Genomic DNA, 21,431 nt, shown 5'->3' on the forward strand with positions numbered 1-21,431 from the left:
CACAATCTTTGTGAAACATTTAAATAATCAGACTTTATTGGATTCGTCTGTACAGCAGTGAGAAAACTTTCCAACTAAAGCCAAAAGAAATGTCATATTGATTAACATCAGCTACCTCTGAAGTCTGATAACTTAAAATGTAAGTTTACCCACAGTTAAAATGACTTATTATTCTGTTGCCTTATATTTTTTTTCTGGAGTGAAAAGAAAGAAATGGAATGAAATGCCACAGATTAAAAGAAATAATGAGTCATTCAGGCAATTTCTATTAGCCTCTTTGCTATATGCAAGGAACTTGTGTGTGGATTGGAGGTAGCAAATGAAAATGCTGAGTATAATTTGTTTTATGGCTCCTCATAAGGTACAAGGCAAAATGTGGAGTCTATTACATTTTCATTCAAAGTACACCTTCAGGGCCATTGCTTCAGATCCTCATTAAACTCATTCAGAGTGGATTTCTTTTTAACCAAGGTCGCAACAGTTTTCTTGCAAATCTTTGGACACTGTGAATGGGAATTCATAAATCCTGACACTGGGAAGCAAAATTGTACTTGTCCTGCATTTAATAAGGAAATAAAATTTAAAAACAAACAAGCAAACAAAAAAACCCCCAAAAACCCAAAACCAGCAAACTTGTTTGGCTTGATGGTTTTAGAAGTAGGATAAAACTTTTCCAGGATCAAAAAATAAGGCTATTTATTTATTTATTTATTATAAAGCAGGTCATAATGCACTGATGATGTCTCCTGCGATACTCATCATTTATATTTCCAGTAAGCTGGCATGTTGCCTGCAATCGCTTGTCAGTTCTCCTTTCATATGGTCTGTTAGTCTTAGGTACTCACCAGTTAAAATACATCCTAAATTGCTTCCACAGAAAACATAGTAATGGTTATGTTAAGAGACCGATTTAAGAGACCTTTTTATTTTTCTTTTAGTGTATTTAACTTCTTGGAATGGAAACCTATTATTTTTAATTAGGGAAAAATTTGGTATGAATGCTAGTCTGAATATTTTGGAGTGTGTTCTGAATTTTGTGGTGTTTTGTGGTGATGACATTCTCTGTTTTGAAACAGAATAAAAAATCATAATGTGAGCTGGTATAGTTACATCATTTGATATTATTGACCAATTATTACTGTTTTACTTGTTTTCAGAGAAGCTAGAGCCTGCACAGAAGGCAAGGGTAGTATATGGTATCAGTCTTCAGCTGATGATTCAATGAATTTACACAAGAGTAGAGGTGAAGTCTTCATAGTTTGCTTTTTCATGAGGATATGCCAGTTACAAGATTTTTTTTTTCTGTTTTAATTAAATAGACATTGAACCCATATCCTTAAGGGTACATAATACAAAAGAGCACTTAGAAGTTAAAAGTGCCGAGTTGTTTGCTACTGAGTGAGTACCAAAAAGCTCAGGAGGGTCTTTTCAAATATTTTCTTAGTTTTCCGCTTCTCCAGTGCTGTCTTTGGTAACATTTTAATCACAGAGTGTTTCATATGCTTTGGAAATTTAGCAGACTTCAATGCAAGTTTCTGGGTATATGGGATGTGTAGAAGATGCAGAATTCATTTTCTTTTCTGGAGACAGATGTTGATTCCCCTCTATTAGGTGGTGATGGAGTATTTTTCCCTAAAAGATTTATTTTAGCTATTCCAAGGATATTTCTTTTTCTCCTTGCGAATCCACAAAGTTCATGTTTTCTATCTCCTTCACTCAGTGACCTGGTCTCCAGATTTCTATTCAGCCTATCAATTGTTCTTTACTTAGTTGAACGAGATGGTGATGAATGTTGCATGAACAGGTTTTTTTTTTTTTTTCATTCTCTCTACGTCTGTTATGTTGGCTGCGCAGTAACTCGTTGGCAGCGGATAAAACTGAATGCAGGAAAGATGGCATCTCCACGTCTATAACAGGCACTCTGGAACCAGCTCTCGCAGATCCCTGCCCCACTTATTCCTGATCGCTGAGGGAGGCCACATGCCTCTAGTCAGCTAAAGTGCAGATGCTTCCCCATGTTAGCCAGGCTGGGGAGGATTAAATGCTCCTCTGTGGTGTTTTGTTTGGTTTAAGATTACCTCTTAAAACATTACAACAGTTGTAATCATCAAACAACATCAATTTCAATGCAAAAAGTAGGCGCAAAGCAGAGATAGAGTTTCTTGTAAGTGGTTGGCAATTTCAGAGAGTTTGGCACGCTGAGCATGAGGACTGTGAGGCAGACTTCTTGAACAGGCCAGGCACATTTCACCAAATCTATGAAATGTTTTAGTATAAGGAAGGAGGAATACAAAATCAAACTTGTTTTGCAGCACGAGTGTCACATCAGCAAAGCAACCAATGCACTGTCCTGTACTAGCAGTCGCAGTGGTTGTGACTTGCTTACTGGCTGTACATGTGTAACTCACTTAACTTTACAGTGATATTTTTAAGGTGTCGTTTGGACCTAAAGCTGTTCAGGACCCTCAGCACCTGCTGGGTGTAAAACTGAGACAAAATCAGGGAACTGGCAGAATGGATCCATATGAGCTCTTCTTGGCCAAACAGTGAGTGATATGCAACAAAATCACAAATAAAAATAAGTGGTGAACCATCATATCTTTAACAACAGAAGAAATAGAATTAAAATTCTTTGCAATATCATAATAAGGGTGTTATACATTATGTTTTACAAACATGTGCCTTTGCCAATTATGGAATCATTGCATATATGCAATTTTTTTGCACAGAATGCAGCAGAAAAAAAATAGTATTAACTATAAATTTACCTTGCTTTGTTTTAAAGAAAACTACAGAGGCAAAGTGAACTTGGCATGGTTCCCTTTGGGCAAATAATGATGCTCTGACAGTCTTGGTAGCAAGACAGTAAGTTACATCTATGTTTCCATGTTTAAAAAAAAAAAAGAAAAAAGAAAAAAGAAAAAAAGGAGAAAAGAAATAGATACTCTTTCCCACTTTAAATACGTAACAAGCATGCACCCTGCAGTCATGGGATTCCAAAGGAGGGTGGGCAAGGAAGAATGTCAGAGTGTTTATCATACAGCTGTGCCAAAAGTAAAGGCTGAATGAATGAGATGGAGATTAAAGCCAGTAGTCTGAGCCTGTATTCAATCACTGCAGTCACTCCGTTTGCCTCCTGCATGCTGATGAAGTGTCATGAATGGTCCCATGTACTTTCGTTCCAATATATTTCGGGCAGTAGTGATTATTGCTTGTACTCAACTAAAGCTTGAAATAACTGGCAAACTCTTGCTTAGCAACACAAGACCTCATCTTCTCTGTTTTGGGGCCACTAACTCAAAATGCGTTACGTCTTTTTATAGTTAGTGTTAGGAGGGGTAGGTACTTTATATTCATTGCTTTTCTTGATAATTTAAAGAAGAAAACAACAAACTGAAGTCCACAAATAACTCTGTTCCGTAAAGAATTATTGACTGGTTTATGAAGCCCAAATCCAATTTCTTTTATCGTACATTAAATGTTCTACAGTTGGACTGCATGGCAGCTTTTGTAAAGGTATTACCTTTATATGTGTTGAGAAAATAGAAGCACTCTACTTTCTTAAAAACAAACAAACGAACAAAAAAGACTCATAGTGTATTTTGATAAAATTCTTTAGAGGATATTTCTATGTTATTAAATAATTTCATATCTGTACTTATTTTAGCTGCTTAGACTTTGGTTTATATTCCTCAGTGAGCTCAATCTTAAAAGAAAATGAATGCACATTTGTTAAGTAAATGACAAAATAGAAAGCTTGGTGTGCGTTGTAGATCTTCAGCATGTGAACTGCAGAATTCATCTGAAAATGAAACAACTCTGTAGATTTCTAGGTTTCTATTTTTGGTCACCACAAGATGGCAAAAGAAATGAGCACAGAAATGCAAGGATGAGCGCGTTTCATAATGATGCACTCGGCATTCACACTTTATGCACATCAAGAGAGAATCCAGGCACAGCAGGGGTGACAATCACTCCAACAGGCTTTTGAAATCGAAGTACTTCCTTGAGAATGTCTTCCCAGTGCTAATTACACTCCTCTGTTGTGGTTCTTATATTGTGCAACGTAAAATGTTTACACTGTCACAGAATACAACTCTATCACTGGAAAAAATGGAAGGCAAAATAATCAGATTATCAAATAGATTTATTTTCTTTTATGTTTTGATGATTTCAAATCTTTGTGTGCTAAAATATCAAAATCTGTCTCCTTTGTCACTAGGGGACTTTGGCAAAGATGCTAATTTTTCACCAAAGCCAAAGTCTCTCCACTCAAGAGAGCTGTTAAAGTGGGGAGAGGATTGGTTACCTACATATCTTGAGGATTATTTTTCCTTTTTACTGATTTTTTTTTTGCTTGTGCTGTAATCACACGGTAACTACTGTCAATGATATTTTTTTCAACAAGAGGAAGGCAACAAAATTTGCAGAGACATTTCCTATGTCAAGATAGATACAACCCATTTATTAGTGCAAGTGTATGTACAGGCACACACTTATGTGTATATAGATGTATATACAAGCTCAATAATCACTATGAAAGTCTCAAATAGGAGAGGATACATAATGCCACTTAAGTCCTATATCAAAGGAGGGGACAGTATTCTTTTTTTTCTAGTCTGTGCCTAGCTATGGCAAGGTTTAGATAAAGGATTAACAAGCCATTCCAATCTTCTAGTCTTGATCTTCTAGTCTTGATCTTTTTTTTTTCCTCATTGTTAGTGTTGTTGAAAATGATAATTGATAGAAAGAATTGTTAAATGTAAATGCAACTGGGAAATTATTAAATATTCATTGTTCAGAGCACAGCCAAATTTCTCTTTCCTTGCAGTTCAAAGGCCTGCTTTTTCACTGCTTTGTATTTGTTCAGCCATTTACAACTGAGCACATAGTATGGGAAATAGTACTGCTGATCTGAATAGAAAAATTTGACCTAGTAATACTGTTTATTTTTTCATGCATAATGTAAATATATGCACAGAATGCAAGGCAGTAACTACACATCAAAGCATCCTTTCCTGATCTATATATTTCACACATTAGTTACTCTTTTCCTTCCTAGATATCTTAACATATACATATGTATGAACACACACATATATTTATACACACACATAGGTATGCAGGCATATGCATATATATGGGTGGGTGTACAAGCACACAATATGTGTGTCTATCTGGACATGCAGAAGCATCTGTATCTACATAATATATACACACAGACATTTATATACACACATGCATATATGTATGTATGTTCCTTAGACAGTAAGTTTACCTGCATGTTCTCTTTGTATACTACTGCAGATTTCAGTGATATGATATGATATAATAATGATACTCCATTTTCTCTGATGTTTCAGACTATACAGAATAGCCCAGAAGAATTTTAAAGTATGCCTAAATGGCACCAAGTCTAGTTGGAGGCCTGTGGCCAGTGGTGGCCTGCAAGGGTCAGTACTGGTCCCAGTGCTGTTCAATTTACTCATGAATGACTTGAATGAGAGCACAGAGTGCACCCTCAGCAAGTTTGCAGATGACACCAAACTGGGTGGAGTGGCCGACATTCCTGCGGGTTGTGCTGTCATTCAGAGGGACCTAGACAGGATGGAGAGTTGGGCAGAGAGGAACCTCATGAGGTCCAACAAGGACAAGTGCAGGGTCCTGCATCCCTGGGGAGGAGTAACCCCAAGCACCAGTACAGATTAGGGGTTGACCTGCTGGAAAGCAGCTCTGTGGAGAGGGATTTGGGAGTCCTGGACGACAAGTTAACCATGAGGCAGCAATGTGCTTTTGTGGCCAAGAAGGCCAATGGGGTCCTGTCCTGCATTGGAAGGAGCGTTGCCAGCAGGTCGAGGGAGGGGATCCTCCCCTTCTACTCAGCCCTGGTGAGGCCACACTTGGAGTATTGTGTGCAGTTCTGGGCTCCCCAGTACAAGAGGAACGTGCAGCTTCTAGAGAGTATCCAGCATAGAGCAACAAAGATGATTAAGGGACTGGAGCATCTGTCTTATTAGGAAAGACTAAGCAGACTGGGCCTGGAGAAGAGAAGATTGAGAGGAGATCTGATCAATATGTATAAGTACCTGAGGGGAAAATGTAGGGAGGATGGGGCCAAACCCTTTTCAGTGGTGGCCAGTGACAGGGCAAGGGGTAACAGCTACAACCTGAAACACAGGAAGTTCCACCTCCATATGAAGAAGAACTTCTTTTCTGTGAGAGTGACAGAGCCCTGGAACAGGCTGCCCAGAGAGGTTGTGGAGTCTCCTTCTCTGGAGATCTTCAAAACCCGCTTGGATGCCACCCTGTGCCACATGCTCCTGCATGTGCAGGGGGGTTGCACTAGATGATCTCTTGAGGTCCCTTCCAACCTCAACCATTCTGTGATTCAGTGATAACTTAAACCGCATATTATAGAAACAGATACATTCACTATTTCTCCAATACATATGTTTTATATTATTTTAAGCAGTTTGCGTACTTAAAAATAGCTTATGTGTACACTTTTATTAAATTCTTATGATTTTGTACTTGTACATTTGCTTTTCTAGCAGCGATCAGCTTTGTTTGATTAAAGAGATCAGAATTCAGGTATTAAGTGGAATGAGATTGGAATAAGCTTATCTCATATCAGCAGAACAGTGTTGTTATGGTAAGTTGATAATAATATATGAAATCAAGAGCCAATAGTAAACAGAAGCTGAAATTGGTAGATTAGAAGTGGTGAAGCCAGTTCAAATATTTAAAACATCAAATCATTGTCAGCCATAAACAAGCACTTATGTAAACTAGTGCCTATACTAGTTCCAATTACATAGTGGAACATGGATTTGTATATAACTCTCTCTTTTTTTTTTTTTGAATTTGCAACTTCTTCAGTTCATCCTTACTGTAGTATTCTTTAAAGTAACAAATTCTGCGGGATCTGATCTTGGCATGTTGTTTGGAAAGTGAACCATACAATCATAGAATGATTTAGGTTGGAAGGGATGTATGGAGGTCATTTAGTCCAAGAAAAGATACAGACACAGTGTAACATGGCAGTGGTGTACTGCTGACTTTACTTGATTATTGTCCTTGCAGCTTAGGACTGCTGAAAATCAGTGAGATGATTTACAGCTTCAATAATAATTTGTAGTTGCAGGACTATGAGATTTTAGGAGTGTTGTTCATGAGTAAAACTTAAAACATCCCAAAGAGTTAGGTAGATAACATCCCCTTTTGACACAGAGTTAAGAAATAAGGTAGTTAAATGACTTTTCAGAATTCTTACGAGAATTTCAGTACATTGAGCAGAACTAAAGCCATGTATTCCCCCTTGAAGTAACACCACTGCTGTGGCGTGAGCTCTTGTACTAGAGTTATTTTACAGTGTGATCCAGGGTCTCACTGAAAGCTGCAGTGATCTGTGGAAGCAGAAAGGAGGACAACTTCTGTCATTATACTTCATTCTGTGTTCATGCTGTTTAGAGTTAGCCACATACATGTCTCCTATGATTCCTTGTAAGCGCCCCAAATTGTGTACATATTCTTCAGACATTTAGAAATAGTAACCCAGTCTCTTCAGATAAAATGAATGGTTCTTAAAATAGAACTTTCACTTTAATATGAGTTTATTTGACAATGTCAGAATCACAGTCATTTAAGATGCGACACAGATTTGCTAAAGGGCTGATGCTGGGAACGTGGAGACTTTTTCGTGCTGTTGAAATTGCTATCTGTGAAGTTACTGGTAAAACTTCCATTGATTTTACTCGTAGCAGGATTAGCCATTGTGCAAAGATTCATGTTGGTAGAAAACAGTACAACTGTTCTTCAATAGATCAGGAAACATTTTCACTTAAGACTAGTGAAAGATTGTAGTTGTTTAATCTATGAGATTTCAGCAGGTTAGAATAACTGGATTTTGGTTAATACTACAGTTTTCTGCTTGATTTAACTCTGGGTTGCTTGAATTTGATGGTGATGTAGTGAAATTTCTGGTGATATAATCTCTAAAAATTAATTACAAGGTCAATAGCTATCACCTGTTGTTGTTGTTATTGCCCTGAATTAAATTTAGAGTTCAATATTTTCAGTTCTCTCTTGCACACTGACCTTATTTTTGTGAATATTGATGCACTTTGGTGGAATCATAAGTAAAACTACTTAAGCAAAAATGTTAAAAATAGTGTCTCAAAAACTCAACCATTCTTTTGAGTTTTTTTTTTCCCTTCTGTGACTTTCACAATAGTATTTTTTTAAAAGAAATATGTTCTGTTATGAAGGCATATAATACTTACATACTTACAGCAAAAGATAAGAATTTAAACATTTCTGACTCTTTTTTATTACTATTATCATTATTTTTATTGTCAACTTTGCCTGACCCTGTAAAAATTGAAGCCTGGGACTAGTTTCCTTGATGGACACCCACAGAATTGCCAGTGTCCCTACACGCTTGCAGGTTGTAGGTCTCCTATCTAACAAGAGTGTTACTGTTAACACAGTACTGAAGGTATATGGCAGTATCATACTGAATTCTGTTTGGGCTGTTCCTGTTTTTAAAAAGTGTAATTGTTATTTAACGGATTTCTCCTTCTCAATAACAAAAACACTTTTTTATATGTACACCTGGCTTATTTACATATTTCTCCTGTAATGAGGTTAAGTAATACTCTCTTGGTTATTCCAGAATGCCTGTCTGCCTATACTCTTCTCCTCCTAGCATGAGACAGATATGCACATTTGTGTGTGTAGACACATACGCACAAATAATTTGAAGCATGAGAACTGCTTACAGCTGTGATTAATGATTCAGTTCACTACCCCTAGCTGCCCCTTAGGTAATCTACACTTGTGTTGGCCTGTTTTCTCTGGAGATAGAGAAAATATGCCCTTACCTAGTCTTTGGCCTGAATAATAGGATTTCTCACAGTGTCACAATGAGTCTCCCTTTCAACAGCTTCAATATAAATTCAGATTACCTATACCTAATTAAAACAACTTTATTTGTTTGAACCTAATACACTTTGGATTTGAAGCATTCAGACAAAAGGTTATATGGCCTTTCAGAAACTCTTTTTAATGCAATATTTATTGCCAGCTTTTCTCTTCTGATTTCTATCAGCTTATCCTCAGTTTTCATTCAAGCTGTTATATTGCCACTGGGAAAATTAAAATAAGAAGGGCAGGTCATAAATGGTCAACAAGACCATGTATTTCTCATATACGTACATGGATTGTTTGATATCATTCAAGTTTTATTATATCGGTTGAGTGCAAACATTCATTCAATAAATCTCCTTTTTTTTTGCTGCTTTCTGCCTTGTCCCTGTGGGATCATTCTCCTGTCTATGAATTTTACACTTTCTTCTGCCTACGTAGTATTACCACAAAAACAGAGTACTAGAATCACTGTCCTAGTCATATAAATATATTCAACCAAAAAGAAGGAAGAAAGTGTTCTCCTTAATGTTAATGCTAATGATTCTTCTTTAGTATTTCCTCTGAGTGAGGAGCTGCTTGTGATTTATGATACACTTTATTGCAAATTTTAGAGGATAATATGCTACACTCAGAGAGCTACAATCAATATTTTCATGTTAAACGTCTAGGAAGTAGGTGGGGGAAAAAAAGCAAAACAATGCCAATTAAGGACATATCATGATTTTTGTTTTTCTTTTTTTCTTTTTTTCTTTTTTTTTTTTTCTTACAGAAGTTTTTCTTTTGAAAATAGAAGAACCCTTAGAAATCAGTGAGAAATCTCCTAACATAGGGAGATTTTCCATAGATATTTTTCCTTGGGTCGGACTAGGGATTATATATTGTAAACTAAAATTTATTGCATCTACTATGGTATTATAAAGAGCAGACTGACTAATTTGGCATTAGTATAATAGCAACTGTCAAGAGTCTTAGAAAATTTCTGTATCTTATGATTACTTCGAGAATCTTATGTAATCTTATGCTTCCATTTTGAAGTATCTTCATCCTTGGGATTGTATAGTCCAAGATACTTTTCTTTGACATACATGCATGTGTGTATTTACCTAATATATTTTGTATGTTTAGAAAAATTGTTACCTACAGTCTGTTCTGTAACAGTAGACTTACCAAAATGCTGAACAAAACAATGACAAGTTCTCATTTCAGTTCCTTTTTATTAAGGACCTTGATCTGAAAAATTATTATTTATTAGGCATTCATCAGGAAATTGATAGCATAATTTAACTTTTTATTTGCTAGTAAAACTGATAAGCAGTACATAAAAAGATGGACCTCATTATGGAGGGAATAATAAAAAATAAAAGGTTAATTTAAAGTTTTTTAAAAGGTCATCAATGTAAAGACTTTTTTTAACATTGTCTTCTGTATGAACTCTTAGCAAGTTTTGAAGCTTTACTTGCTCCGGGTCTATAAAGCAGAGGAGGAAATTAGCCAGCATGCTCATGCTTCTCTGTCCTGTTTGTGTAAAGCAGTCAAACCTTTAAAATTAGAACCATGATTCAAACTCATCATTTAAGCAGCTTGTCAAATTCTCTTTGGTGCTACGGCAAGGATATATTTATTTAGTGCTTTTTTTTTTTTTTTTTTTTTTTTAAACACAATGTGATTGTCCAAAACCCAGTGGTTTTGGACACGCAAAAAGATCCCCAAAACCCACAAACCCACAAATGGTTTTGTGGTCCCCACAAAAAGGCTTGTGCTTAGGGCTTTCTTCAGGTGCTGCTTAAGTGCTACAGTTATTAAAACCATACCACATCCTCAGCATAATTCCTGAATTTGGGAATTCAATTCTTTATGCAATAAATGTGGAAAGGTAGATACCTTTGAGGAACACTGCAGTGTTTCTGTGCGCTCAGTAGTGAAAAATCTGAATGCTATCCAAGAAGAAAAAGCAGACACGGCAAATACATACTATTTGTTCAGGCCCTTATGTGCTTGATTTGAGACTTCATGAAACCATTGGGATTAATTCAACCAGGTAACTGTCTTTATAGTCTGGCAAGAGAGAGGCACTTCCAGAAGTGCCTGCAAATTCAATCTCCTGAAGCTGTTGGCCTGAGATCTGAGTTTGCTCAGGCTTCTCTGCACCTGGAGGAGCAAGGATCTGATTTACTTCTGTCCATAGGACTTAAAAATGAGTCTGCTATGTTTTTCAGTGGGATTATTTATCTTCGAATCTAGTAAAATGTCCAAAATCATTGAATATTCTTGCCTCCCTGGAATTCCATGCTTCTTGAATAACTCTGTCTTTCATTCTTTACTTTCAAGGTATTACTAAGATAAGTTTTTATTTCCATGTGCTTATGAGTAAGCTGATGTATTCAGACGTTCTCAGTAAGTGCAGTACCACAGACCACAAAGTTATGAGAGACTGTTTTGGATGGAGAATCTTTATTCACTCTTTCCATGAAAACAATGGCAGAAGATTGACTTCAGCTGCTGGAACACTTTCTCCACTAATCATCTAGTGATTTTAGGGCACATCTGCCATCTACATTATGAAAAATATATGTTGCTTATTTTGGATTAAAATAGCAGTGAAAATCAGGTAGTTTTGGTTTATATTTAGTTTAGCAGCTTAAAATAAAACTTCCAGGAGCAAGTGAATTGAACTTAATTTTAAACACAAAGAGCATCTTGTTCCCTCATTGTTTTAATGCAAATTAGCAACACAAGAAAACATTTCCTGCACTGGATCATTGCCATCAGTGAGTGGAAAGAGAGTACATACTTGTAATGGCTTTTGCAAAAGGCATAGGCAGTATACAAAATAAACAGGTTTATTTTATAGAAATTACTTAGGTTTGTTATGTGTATAATTGATGATTCAGTGTATTTGTCCTACTAAAATGACAACCCTTCCAGAAAACTTTTGGATCATTTGAATATGGTCATTTAAATCTTTTCTTCATTCACAGGTATCAGTTAGCATGTGACACGTCTACAAGGTTAAAATATGAGGCAGCAGTTGTTTTTCACAGTATGTTTTGGCCTTCTGGTTTTCAAAACATTGTTGCAAACACTGAGTAATTACATTGTTCTTGTTGGGTACGCTCTACCTTTCTTCCTGCTTGATGATAATCAGAACTTGTGAGTTATTACTTCTACAGAGGTTTAAGGGCTAAGAAAGATTGACAAGATTTAATGAAATAAAATTTCCCATGAGACCTCTACTGAACTGTATTTTACCTCAAGTTATTGTTTATCTCAGGATCTTATCCAGAGTAGAACTGGATGCCAATAGGAAGGGCATTTATATGATTTTTTGATGTGTGTATTGTATGTCTAATTTTCATATTATCCTAAAATAATAAATAAGTCATAAAAAAAGGCATCTGAGAAGTTAAAAACACAGTTTACCTGTGCTGCTACATTTTACCTTCTGTCTACCTATGCTATGCAACTTGGAATGCACATTCCCTTTAACCGACTTCATGCTCCCTGCAGTGACATATTTTGCTAACATGACAGATTTGTTCTTTCACTATATATGGCTTCTGGCTCCAACAAATGTCAGTGGCATTTTAGGCAAATTTGTACTTTTATTCCTGTTTTTCTCAAGAGAAATATCAACATTTCACCTAATAACATCTTTTCCTTGTGGCTATTCCATTTGTTTTTTAAGCAGGTTAGCTTTTAATTTACATGTAGGGCTTGGTAAAGACTTGCTGGTTTATTTTAGCAGGGATTTGTTCATTTATTTATTTATTCATTTAAAAACTATTTCTCAATGTATGTAAATAAACATAGCTGAGTTTAATCCTAAATTCATTCAATTGTTTCCTGTTTTGAAATATTAAACCTCTATGAACCAGAGCAAACATTAGGCCTTTTGAGCTTTAGATTCTTCTTAGAGGAGCTCTGCGCTGATGACATTTACGGTTCATACCAAGAGTTGCAAGATTTCTTTAAAGAAAGAAGGGTGTGAATTTGCATGAGTCTCTCAAAACAGTGCTGCAGCAATATATATATGTACTTTTTTTTGTGTGTATGTGTGAAATGCAGAATTATCACATAAAACTGATTAGGAATATAAGAAATGACGCTGCCATTTTTTAAATCCACTGAATCTATATGAGTTTTGTTTTTTTTAATAGTGTGCTGAATAAGAAAATGAAAACTAGCCTTATGTATAGAAAATACTTTTTTCCTTATTTATTTACACATCATTGATCTGTTTTCCTTGGTCTTTTGTAGCCTGAAATTTCCCTTTGTATCAATTCTAAATGAGAAGCATCTTCAGAAAAAAGTCCTTTATTTTGGGATGAAATTTGTTTCTGTTTTTTTTTTTTTTTTTTTGTCATTGTTATATTCTAAATAATAAGTTTTACAGAGGATTATGTCTAGTTTAAAACAAAAAAATTGCTGTTTACTATAACAATATCAGGTGCAATAAATTAGGGCATTAGTCTTAACTAGAAAAAAAAATCTGAGAATGGATAGATTAATCTTCTGAGTGAATTTTGAATCTTTGCAGACTTTATTTTCTTTCCTGTGTAATTTCTTTCCTCTTAATGTCTGTGCTGTTTATGTTCTTGAGATGGCTAAGTGGTAGCCTGAAAATTGCAGTAAGATTAGTAATTACTAGGGGGACATAATGTACTGTTTTATCGCAGTGGAACTCTGAAAATACTTAAACTGACTCTTGAGAAGGCATTCATCATATTTTTCACCTGTTATTCATAATATTTACTTCACTATGAGTTCTACAGTGTGTTTTTCTTCAGAGCATACACAGTAAAAACACATGCATTAAGTCAAATTCTGTTCTTTTGCATCTCTAAAATCCAGAATTACTGCTTTTAAGATTGGGAAGATGCAGCAATCACATATTGCAGCAGAATATGACTTGAACATGAAACAGAATGTGAAAGTTCTGAAAAGCTCAAATGTTTTCAGCTCAGTAGGACACCTGTGGGTTACATGAGTAAATTACGATTATCCGATTCCAGTAAGAATAACATCTATACTCTATTGGCAGCATAATAATACCCTCAAGCAAAAACATTACAGACTTTTAAAAAAATGTTATATAAATGTGCAACCATGAGGAATTGCTGTGTGCAATCTATTAATTAAATAGCCACAGCATCTATATGTTTCAAGAAACAGATTTGCATCATATGAGGATCTTAAATGATTTAGTAAGCATCTTTGGTTTTTATGTCAGAGACTTTTGTAACCAAAACCTGTATTTGAATGAATATATTATGCTGAAAAAATGAAATATTCTTCCATGGCATAAATTAAGATTGGAACAATATTCTTATTTGGAATTTATTTTGAAGTCATGCTGATTCATTTGAACATACTTTTTCTGTACTGAGTTACAGAAGCCGAGCCAATTCTACTGTTAGTTTAGATTAGATAAGTTTTTTCAAAAGCTTTGTTGGAGTTGCTTGCTCATTTATACTGCTGAAAGTTTAACAAATTTTGCTATTGTAGCTGAGAAGTGTGGTTCTTTGGGACAAACCAATTCTTTGCCATAATCTCTTGCATTCTGAACTAAAATTGAAAAAGGAAAGGTAATTGGACTGCCTGAAATAGGATGATGTTCAAGGCAAGGCATCTTGTTTCAGGACATTTACCTTGAGGAAGGATATGTAATTTGAAAATATTCAAGTAAATCCTACTTAAATACATGCTTTTCCAAGGAAAAATAAATAAATAAATAAATAAAATTTGATATTTCGTTATTGTCTACTGCAAATAATGAGAGATACAAAGTCCTTACATTCCCACTTATTTCTATAGAAATGGTGGGTATTCAGCTCTGCTTAGGAGTTTTCATGGTGTTGTTGTCAGAAAGACTTCAGTATTGTTATAGAAAACTGCTGAACATATTCCTATGATCTGATTCTGAAAAAGCTCCTGCATTGTGTTCAGCCACAAAACAGTGGTTGAACCTAGCCAAGATTTTTAATAACATCTTACTTTATGCGTTTTGAACTAAAAGAGCTGGTGTTGCTAGGCATAAAATTGGTAGTGCGTGGAAAAATTATTCAGTGAAACTACAAAATAAGCCTGCATGTACAATTCAGAAGTAGAATTCCTGGATGAACACAGAAGCTAAAACCCTAAAAAGAACCATCTCCTTAGATCAATTTTTATTTCCATTGTGTCCACAGATGCAAAGAGAGGTTCATCTGATTTTGTTTCTTTAAATGAATTTGAGGCAAATGTGCAGCTTTTCAGTATGCATCAATTAAATATTCATAATATCTACAACTTGCTTGGTGTAATCAATATGGATTAGCTGGATTTTATTTTCTGTTATAGAACAGGGATGTTTTCCTCCACAGAAAATTAAAATATTATCCTATATATCTTCCATGTACTATTTGAAAGTTGTTCTTATGACAAATAATAAGCATCTTTTAAGACCTTTGTACTTTTAACCATGGCAAATAGTTAATAGCTGGTTTCAGAAATATGTATAAAAATACATATTTCATTTTACATTTTCAATAAGAAGATTTTTTTTTCTGTCAAGAAGTAAAGATCTTTTAAAGATATAATTTTACCTTGAGATACTTCCTGTATCACTTGTTAAATTTATATGCCTGCACTCACTGATTTGTAAGACTTCCCTGAAAGTTTTGAGGCTGAGAAGGGATATATCTCTCGCAGAAGAGAATTGAAGAACCGGAGTTGTTTCTCTGCTTTGTAAACAGATGGTGACAACACAAAATCAATTAATTTCCACTGAGATCTTCACTACTGAAATATACTTATAATAAATAAAATAAAAAACTGAAAAAGGAAAAAAAATAGAGAGGGAAAACTTATTTGCTTGGAAATATGCATCATTACAACTCTGAAAGCACCTTTATGCTAGGTCCATAAAAAAAAAAAAAAAAGATGTTTTGTATTGAAAAAAAAACTTTCAGGCAAGGATGACAAGGATGTGATGAATCAGAGTTTCTGATAATGCTTGCCTGATTTTCCCCAGGTTGTTTCATTCAGGCTGGCTGGTGGTGAATTGCTTTGTTTATTGCAAGTACATAAATAAGATCTTCCAGTGGTATTGAGTCTTTATGATGGTTCCATAGACTGTAGCCCTTAAATCTCTTGACTGGAAAAGTTCCAGGGAAACACTATCCGTCACTGCCTTCAGGTTCTTCTCTGCACTTAGGAGCAGAAATGAAGAATATTCAGAGGCTCACAGAAAAATGGTCCTTTGTTATTAATATCCTTGACCAGGAAGTATTTATATGATGGAAGCGGGAAGAGCTGTTGCAGCTCTACAATAACTACAAATTCTGTTCTGCTGCAGGACCAAGAGTAGTGAAAGAGAAGTGATCTTAAAAACAAAAACAACAGCAGCAAAAACTATGGAAGTTCTGAGTTTTTTTTTTTTTTCTCTCTCTTTTTTTTTTGATAGCTGCATGAAGTTTGGTGGAAGGCAGCATGACATTATCTTTGTGTACTAATTGCTCTCAGTTAGCTATCTCCATTTTCCAAGTTCCTCAAATAATGAAGGATGGCATTGTGCCTGGAAGAAATTATAGTCTGTGAAAATGAACAAAAGAAACAGCTAAAAACCAAAATAAGTAACAAATCGCCCAGCTACCTCAACTTGAGACTATGTAGAACTAAAACTGGGCAGATTCAGAAGCTGACAGGTGATTTGTAGACATGGGCACTGTTTGCATTTCTTGGAAAGCTTTTGCATTCACCAGTTATCTTGACATAAGGCTTCAGTGTCCTTTCCCTCTGAGTTTAGTTCCTACTCACCTTCAGCATGTTGTAAAATGTGATCCTTTCCACGGAGATGGGGTTTAACACAGTGATCTGCACACACTTCAGTCCTTGCCTGCATTACATGATTTACCCTGTCTTTTAGTGAAGGTGTAGGAGCTTCCAGATGGTGAGGAATATGGTGGTCCATGCTCCTAGGAGTGCTTACACATATCATATCTACACTTCCCCTTTTTCTATGGTTTCCATTCAATTTATATTCTCCATGCAGGACCTTAATCGTAATGTCCAAATGCCTAAGGGGTCAAGAGCTAAATAAATCTCTGACTGGGTCTTCTTAACATGATCTACTAAGGCAGCTGATGTTCTTGGGAGCAATACATCCCCTGCAACCCAGAATGAAATATAGTGGGGTGGGAGGAGGGAAGGAAGAATGCTTTTACAATATGTTTCTGGGTTCCTTTTCAATATGTTTCTGGGTTCCTTTTTTTTTTTTTTTTTCTGAAAATCATGTGCCTTTTGGATTCTTGGTAAACCTTTGCTTCATAACCCAGGGTCTCTGAGGATGCATACTTTAAATAAAAAGCATGTAACTCATCATCAGTATGTTTATGCTACATTTTTGTCTGTTAACAGGATAGGTGGAAAAGAGCAGAAGGTTAATGAAACTCAAGGGATAGCTCACCTTACTAGTGTACTTGTCAGGAGCCATCACCCTGTAGGATGACTTTAGCCTTTAGGGTGATATGAAATTCCTACATTTAGAAATGCCTGCTAACTATATATGTCATATATTTGCATATGTATGTATTTTGTTTAATATTTGTGTTTGTACTGCAGTGTAGGAGCTAAAGCAAAATTTAGGTGGCTTAGCGGGATGCTTTTGATGGCCCACAGTATTTTGCTACTTTGATTCTTCCAAAGGACGATAGAACAATAGGAAATATGCTGATTCTAACAAGAATGTAGTAGCAAAATTGTATTTTAAATGAAAAAAAAAGGTAGAATGTAGAAATATTATTACACTTTTGGATGTTTGTGTTTCTTTATGTTTGACTTTTGGTTTGAAAACAGATTTTAAATTTAAAATGTCCAGGGTATGTCTCAATAATTTTCATGATCTCAGTAGTGTTACTGTGAATATTACTTACAATCATATCAGCACAATATTTCATTTTTTTCAATCTTCAAATTTTATAAGAAAAAAAAAAAAGATTTAGTCAGTGATTTGTAGACATATTTTTCATATATTCACTTGATTGCTCATAAAGACAAAACCCAATAAAAATGCTATCTAGTACTGTATCATCCAGAAGTGATACGATAATACATCTGCCCAGTGTGAAGTGATAGCTGGGGTTATTTTCAGTCTTAGTTAGCACTGAAATTCCACAATGTATCTTTCTTGCTTATAAAAGTTAATATTTTCCTATATTATTAGCATACTTTCAGTAGTACCAGAGGTAAATCATTTTAAATGTGTGACTTTCACCTCAGAGTAGTTTTCTAAAATATTTATTTTTAATTTCCTATTTTGTCTTTTACAGCATGATCCAATTTCTGATTGAGGTAGTATTGATTTTCTTAGTATTTGGAAAAAGCAACATATATTAGAGAAGTCAATAAAAGCAGAAAGTGTTACTGAACTAACCAGGCAGTGCTATTTTGCTGTCATTTGCAACCACATTTTGCAGTTAACCATGGTTACATGGCTAATTTACTAAAAGAAAAAAAAAAAAAAAAGCTACTACCAATATGAGTCAGGTAGGGAATGAATTATTGTTCTGGTTAGATGAGGTAAGGGCCAAAGGACTGACAATCAGATCAAATGTGGGCCTAATGTGTTGTAAAGGTATCTTTGCAAAACATCACACAAATTAAGACAATTATATTTGTGGGCATTTGGAGAAGGACTTTCAATATTTTGTATTTTTTCTGTTGCCCATATATTTGCCCATTGCTTTTCAGAAGGTGCATCAATCCCACACCTTTTAAATCCCACTGCTGTAGAATCAGGTTGTTCCTTTACCCAGCCGACATAAACGTGAATGTCACCAGTGCGACCTCGAGTCTCCAGCTTTTATGGAACAGTAATCGTTTTCTGACAGAACCAGTTTGCAAGGTTTTCATATATCCACCACAAAGAAAAATTGTATGTCATCTCGGGTGTATGATATCCATCAGCTGGCGTCCCATTTGCGGTGGAGCCGTAGGGCCACGGCTCTGTTCGGTGGTGACGGATTGCCTGGAGTACATTCAGTGACGCTGGTACCTGTTGCTGGTTCTTTTTCCAGGTCAACTGGCTGCAGGTACATGTGAGATTGTTACTTTGGACAGAGATAGCAGTCAGCCCCGAAGGACTATAGCCCGACAAACAGCTCGCTGTGCATGTAAAAAAGGACAGATTGCCGGCACAACAAGAGCAAGGCCAGCCTGTGTTGATGGTAAGAAGTAAAGATCTATTTGAATAAGTTTCTACAGATAAAAGGGTGGTTGCAACTGGTAGAGTCCCATCAATTAATTAAAGCTCCAAAGCAGAAATTTTCATATGTCCCAAATAGCAGTGCTAATACTGCTGAAGTTCCAAAAACAGAGAATAACTAATAGTATGGTTATTTCAGTGACAATGTTTTTATTTGCATTTTCTATTTGCTTTATCACGATACGCACTTGAATGTTAAGGGCATGATACTGCTATATGCTAAGAATGGATTGTTTTTGTATGTGATCATTGGATCAGCAGTGAAATTGCAAAAGATCCTCAAAGATTTTATGCCCCTAGGAGCTTATGTGACCACTTCTGTGTGAGAGTTAATGTTGTTAGGAAGAATACTAACTTTATACATGAATGTAGTGTATGAAATAATCATCTTACATGCCCAGCATTCTTTCTGGGAGCATTCTTTCTCTCCTTAAAATGATGATTCTGTATGATTCACTGCAGAGGCAGTGATAGTGTGCAGCCTGGAAAATTGCTGACATAGAGGGAGGTATGAAAATATTTCATTTTGAAATCATTTTGTGAGACAAATGGATTCCGGTGTTACTGCTAAATAAGCCATTAACAATGATGCAATCTTCAAGGCAAGTCTGTCAGTGCAAGCGTATTAGCAAGCATTCATATTATAATTAAAAGTAAAATTAGAGATATATTGAAAATAGTTGATGAAAAACGGCATGTGTTGATCGAGACTGTTAACAGCACTAAAAAGAAGAAGCGTTTATACTGGAAATAAAATAAATTCACAATTGCCTTTGAATACTTAGTGGATTTGAGTATAAAAATGTACCACTCTACCATTGCTTCAGAATATTATTTTGCCCAGTGACTATCAAAGTAGACAGCTCAAAGGGGATTTCAGAACCTACCCGCAAAGCTAAATATAGAACATCATACATAGTCTATTTTTGTATTTTGCTTTCACTGGTTTTGGTACTTTGTAAGACTTTGTTTTTTCGTATCTATCCTAATGTGAGACAGTATCCAGTAATTCTCTTTTTTATTTTTGTTGAATTATAAGATAATAAGATTTAATTGCCTAAGAAAGGATTGTTTTTAATGTGTCATTTAGAATTGCAACTTTAGCGAAACTACTTGTTAGCAATTAAATAATTCAACGTGTTTCCCATTTTAAAACAAAGTTATGAGGAAAATATAGGATTTCTTTCATCTGACTGGAATTAACACATTTTACCTCAGTCAGTTATGGGTCTAGTCTAGGGTGAGATTCATTTCCTGTAACTCAGATGTCCAAAGATAGTTGTCCAACTTAATCACTCCAAGTTTTCTTTATACTCAATGCAGACCTTCTCAGAGTAGTTCATGTCATCCTAAGATCAGCTGTATTGCTCTCTGGTACTCACTGTTTCACTTCTTTGCTTTAAAAGATACCTGTGGTGACTAAAACAGACTTCAGACAGCTAAAATCTATATGTGTTAATAAGAAGAGATGACTTCTCCTACCCTCCACTTTTTTATTAGCTTAGTTTCCAAGTAGAGAAGGTTTGAGGTCATTTAATATTTGAATGGTGTTTTTCTTTCTTTTCTTTTCTTTTTTTTTTTCTTTCTTTCATTTTATCTGGAACTCCTGTAAAGAGGCAATTTCAAATTCTGCTTTCAGTGTGCATGATCATCATTTTATGCAAATAGAGAGCTAGATGATTGGACTAATGGTTAGGTGGTGTTGTGTAATCAGAGAGGGTTCTTCATGTAATACTTCACTTTTGAAAAATACGTGGGAAGTACATCAGTTGAAAAATAGAGGTGCAAATTAACTTGTGTGTCCACATATTAGCCATCATTTTAAAGCTTTCATCCATATTACTAATAAAGTGTAACCACCCTGTTCTTTATTGTTATAATTAGGATGTTACATAATTAGGATGTTGGGTCTTTTGCTAGGAATGATAACCACAAGATGAGTAAGACATGATACTTTTGCTTTCCTGGATGCTGGAAAGCAACGTTCAAAAAGCTTCATGGTTCCTAGAGCTGCCTAGCAACTAAGTTAAAAAACACAGAACCAGTCTTTGGTCTGTGATTTTTACTTATCATGGTTATTATGAAAACAGAGAGAAGTTTTACATGCAAACAGGGCATTAGCAAAATAATAATTTGCCTTAGAGACAGTAATATGGGAAAGAGTAAGCAAGCACTTTCTCTTGTCTCTAGTTTTCTTCTGTGAAAGGAAGATCTAGATAAACTTGTCATTAACTAACAAATAAATATTCATAAATATTTA

At 35.3% G+C, this 21,431-nt stretch overlaps 1 protein-coding gene across 4 annotated transcripts in view; it reads left to right on the forward strand.

Moving 5' to 3' along the window:
- The window catches only part of TAFA5 (TAFA chemokine like family member 5), a 281,468-nt gene that overhangs the window by 85,474 nt on the left and 174,563 nt on the right, over nt 1–21,431 (forward strand). For all 4 annotated transcript variants that reach the window (XR_015913211.1, XR_728821.2, XR_015913212.1 and 1 more), the window contains exon 2: nt 18,984–19,133. Coding sequence is in view for 1 of the 4 variants with exons in the window: in XM_088521906.1 (XP_088378032.1) it covers nt 18,984–19,133 (150 nt within the window). In the remaining 3 variants the exon portion in view is untranslated. The remainder of the gene's footprint in view (nt 1–18,983; nt 19,134–21,431) is intronic.

This window comes from Tinamus guttatus, unplaced genomic scaffold (assembly GCF_059628265.1).
Source record: "Tinamus guttatus ecotype Peru unplaced genomic scaffold, ASM5962826v1 Tinamus_guttatus_pri_ptg000138l, whole genome shotgun sequence".
Taxonomy (NCBI): Eukaryota; Metazoa; Chordata; class Aves; order Tinamiformes; family Tinamidae; genus Tinamus; species Tinamus guttatus.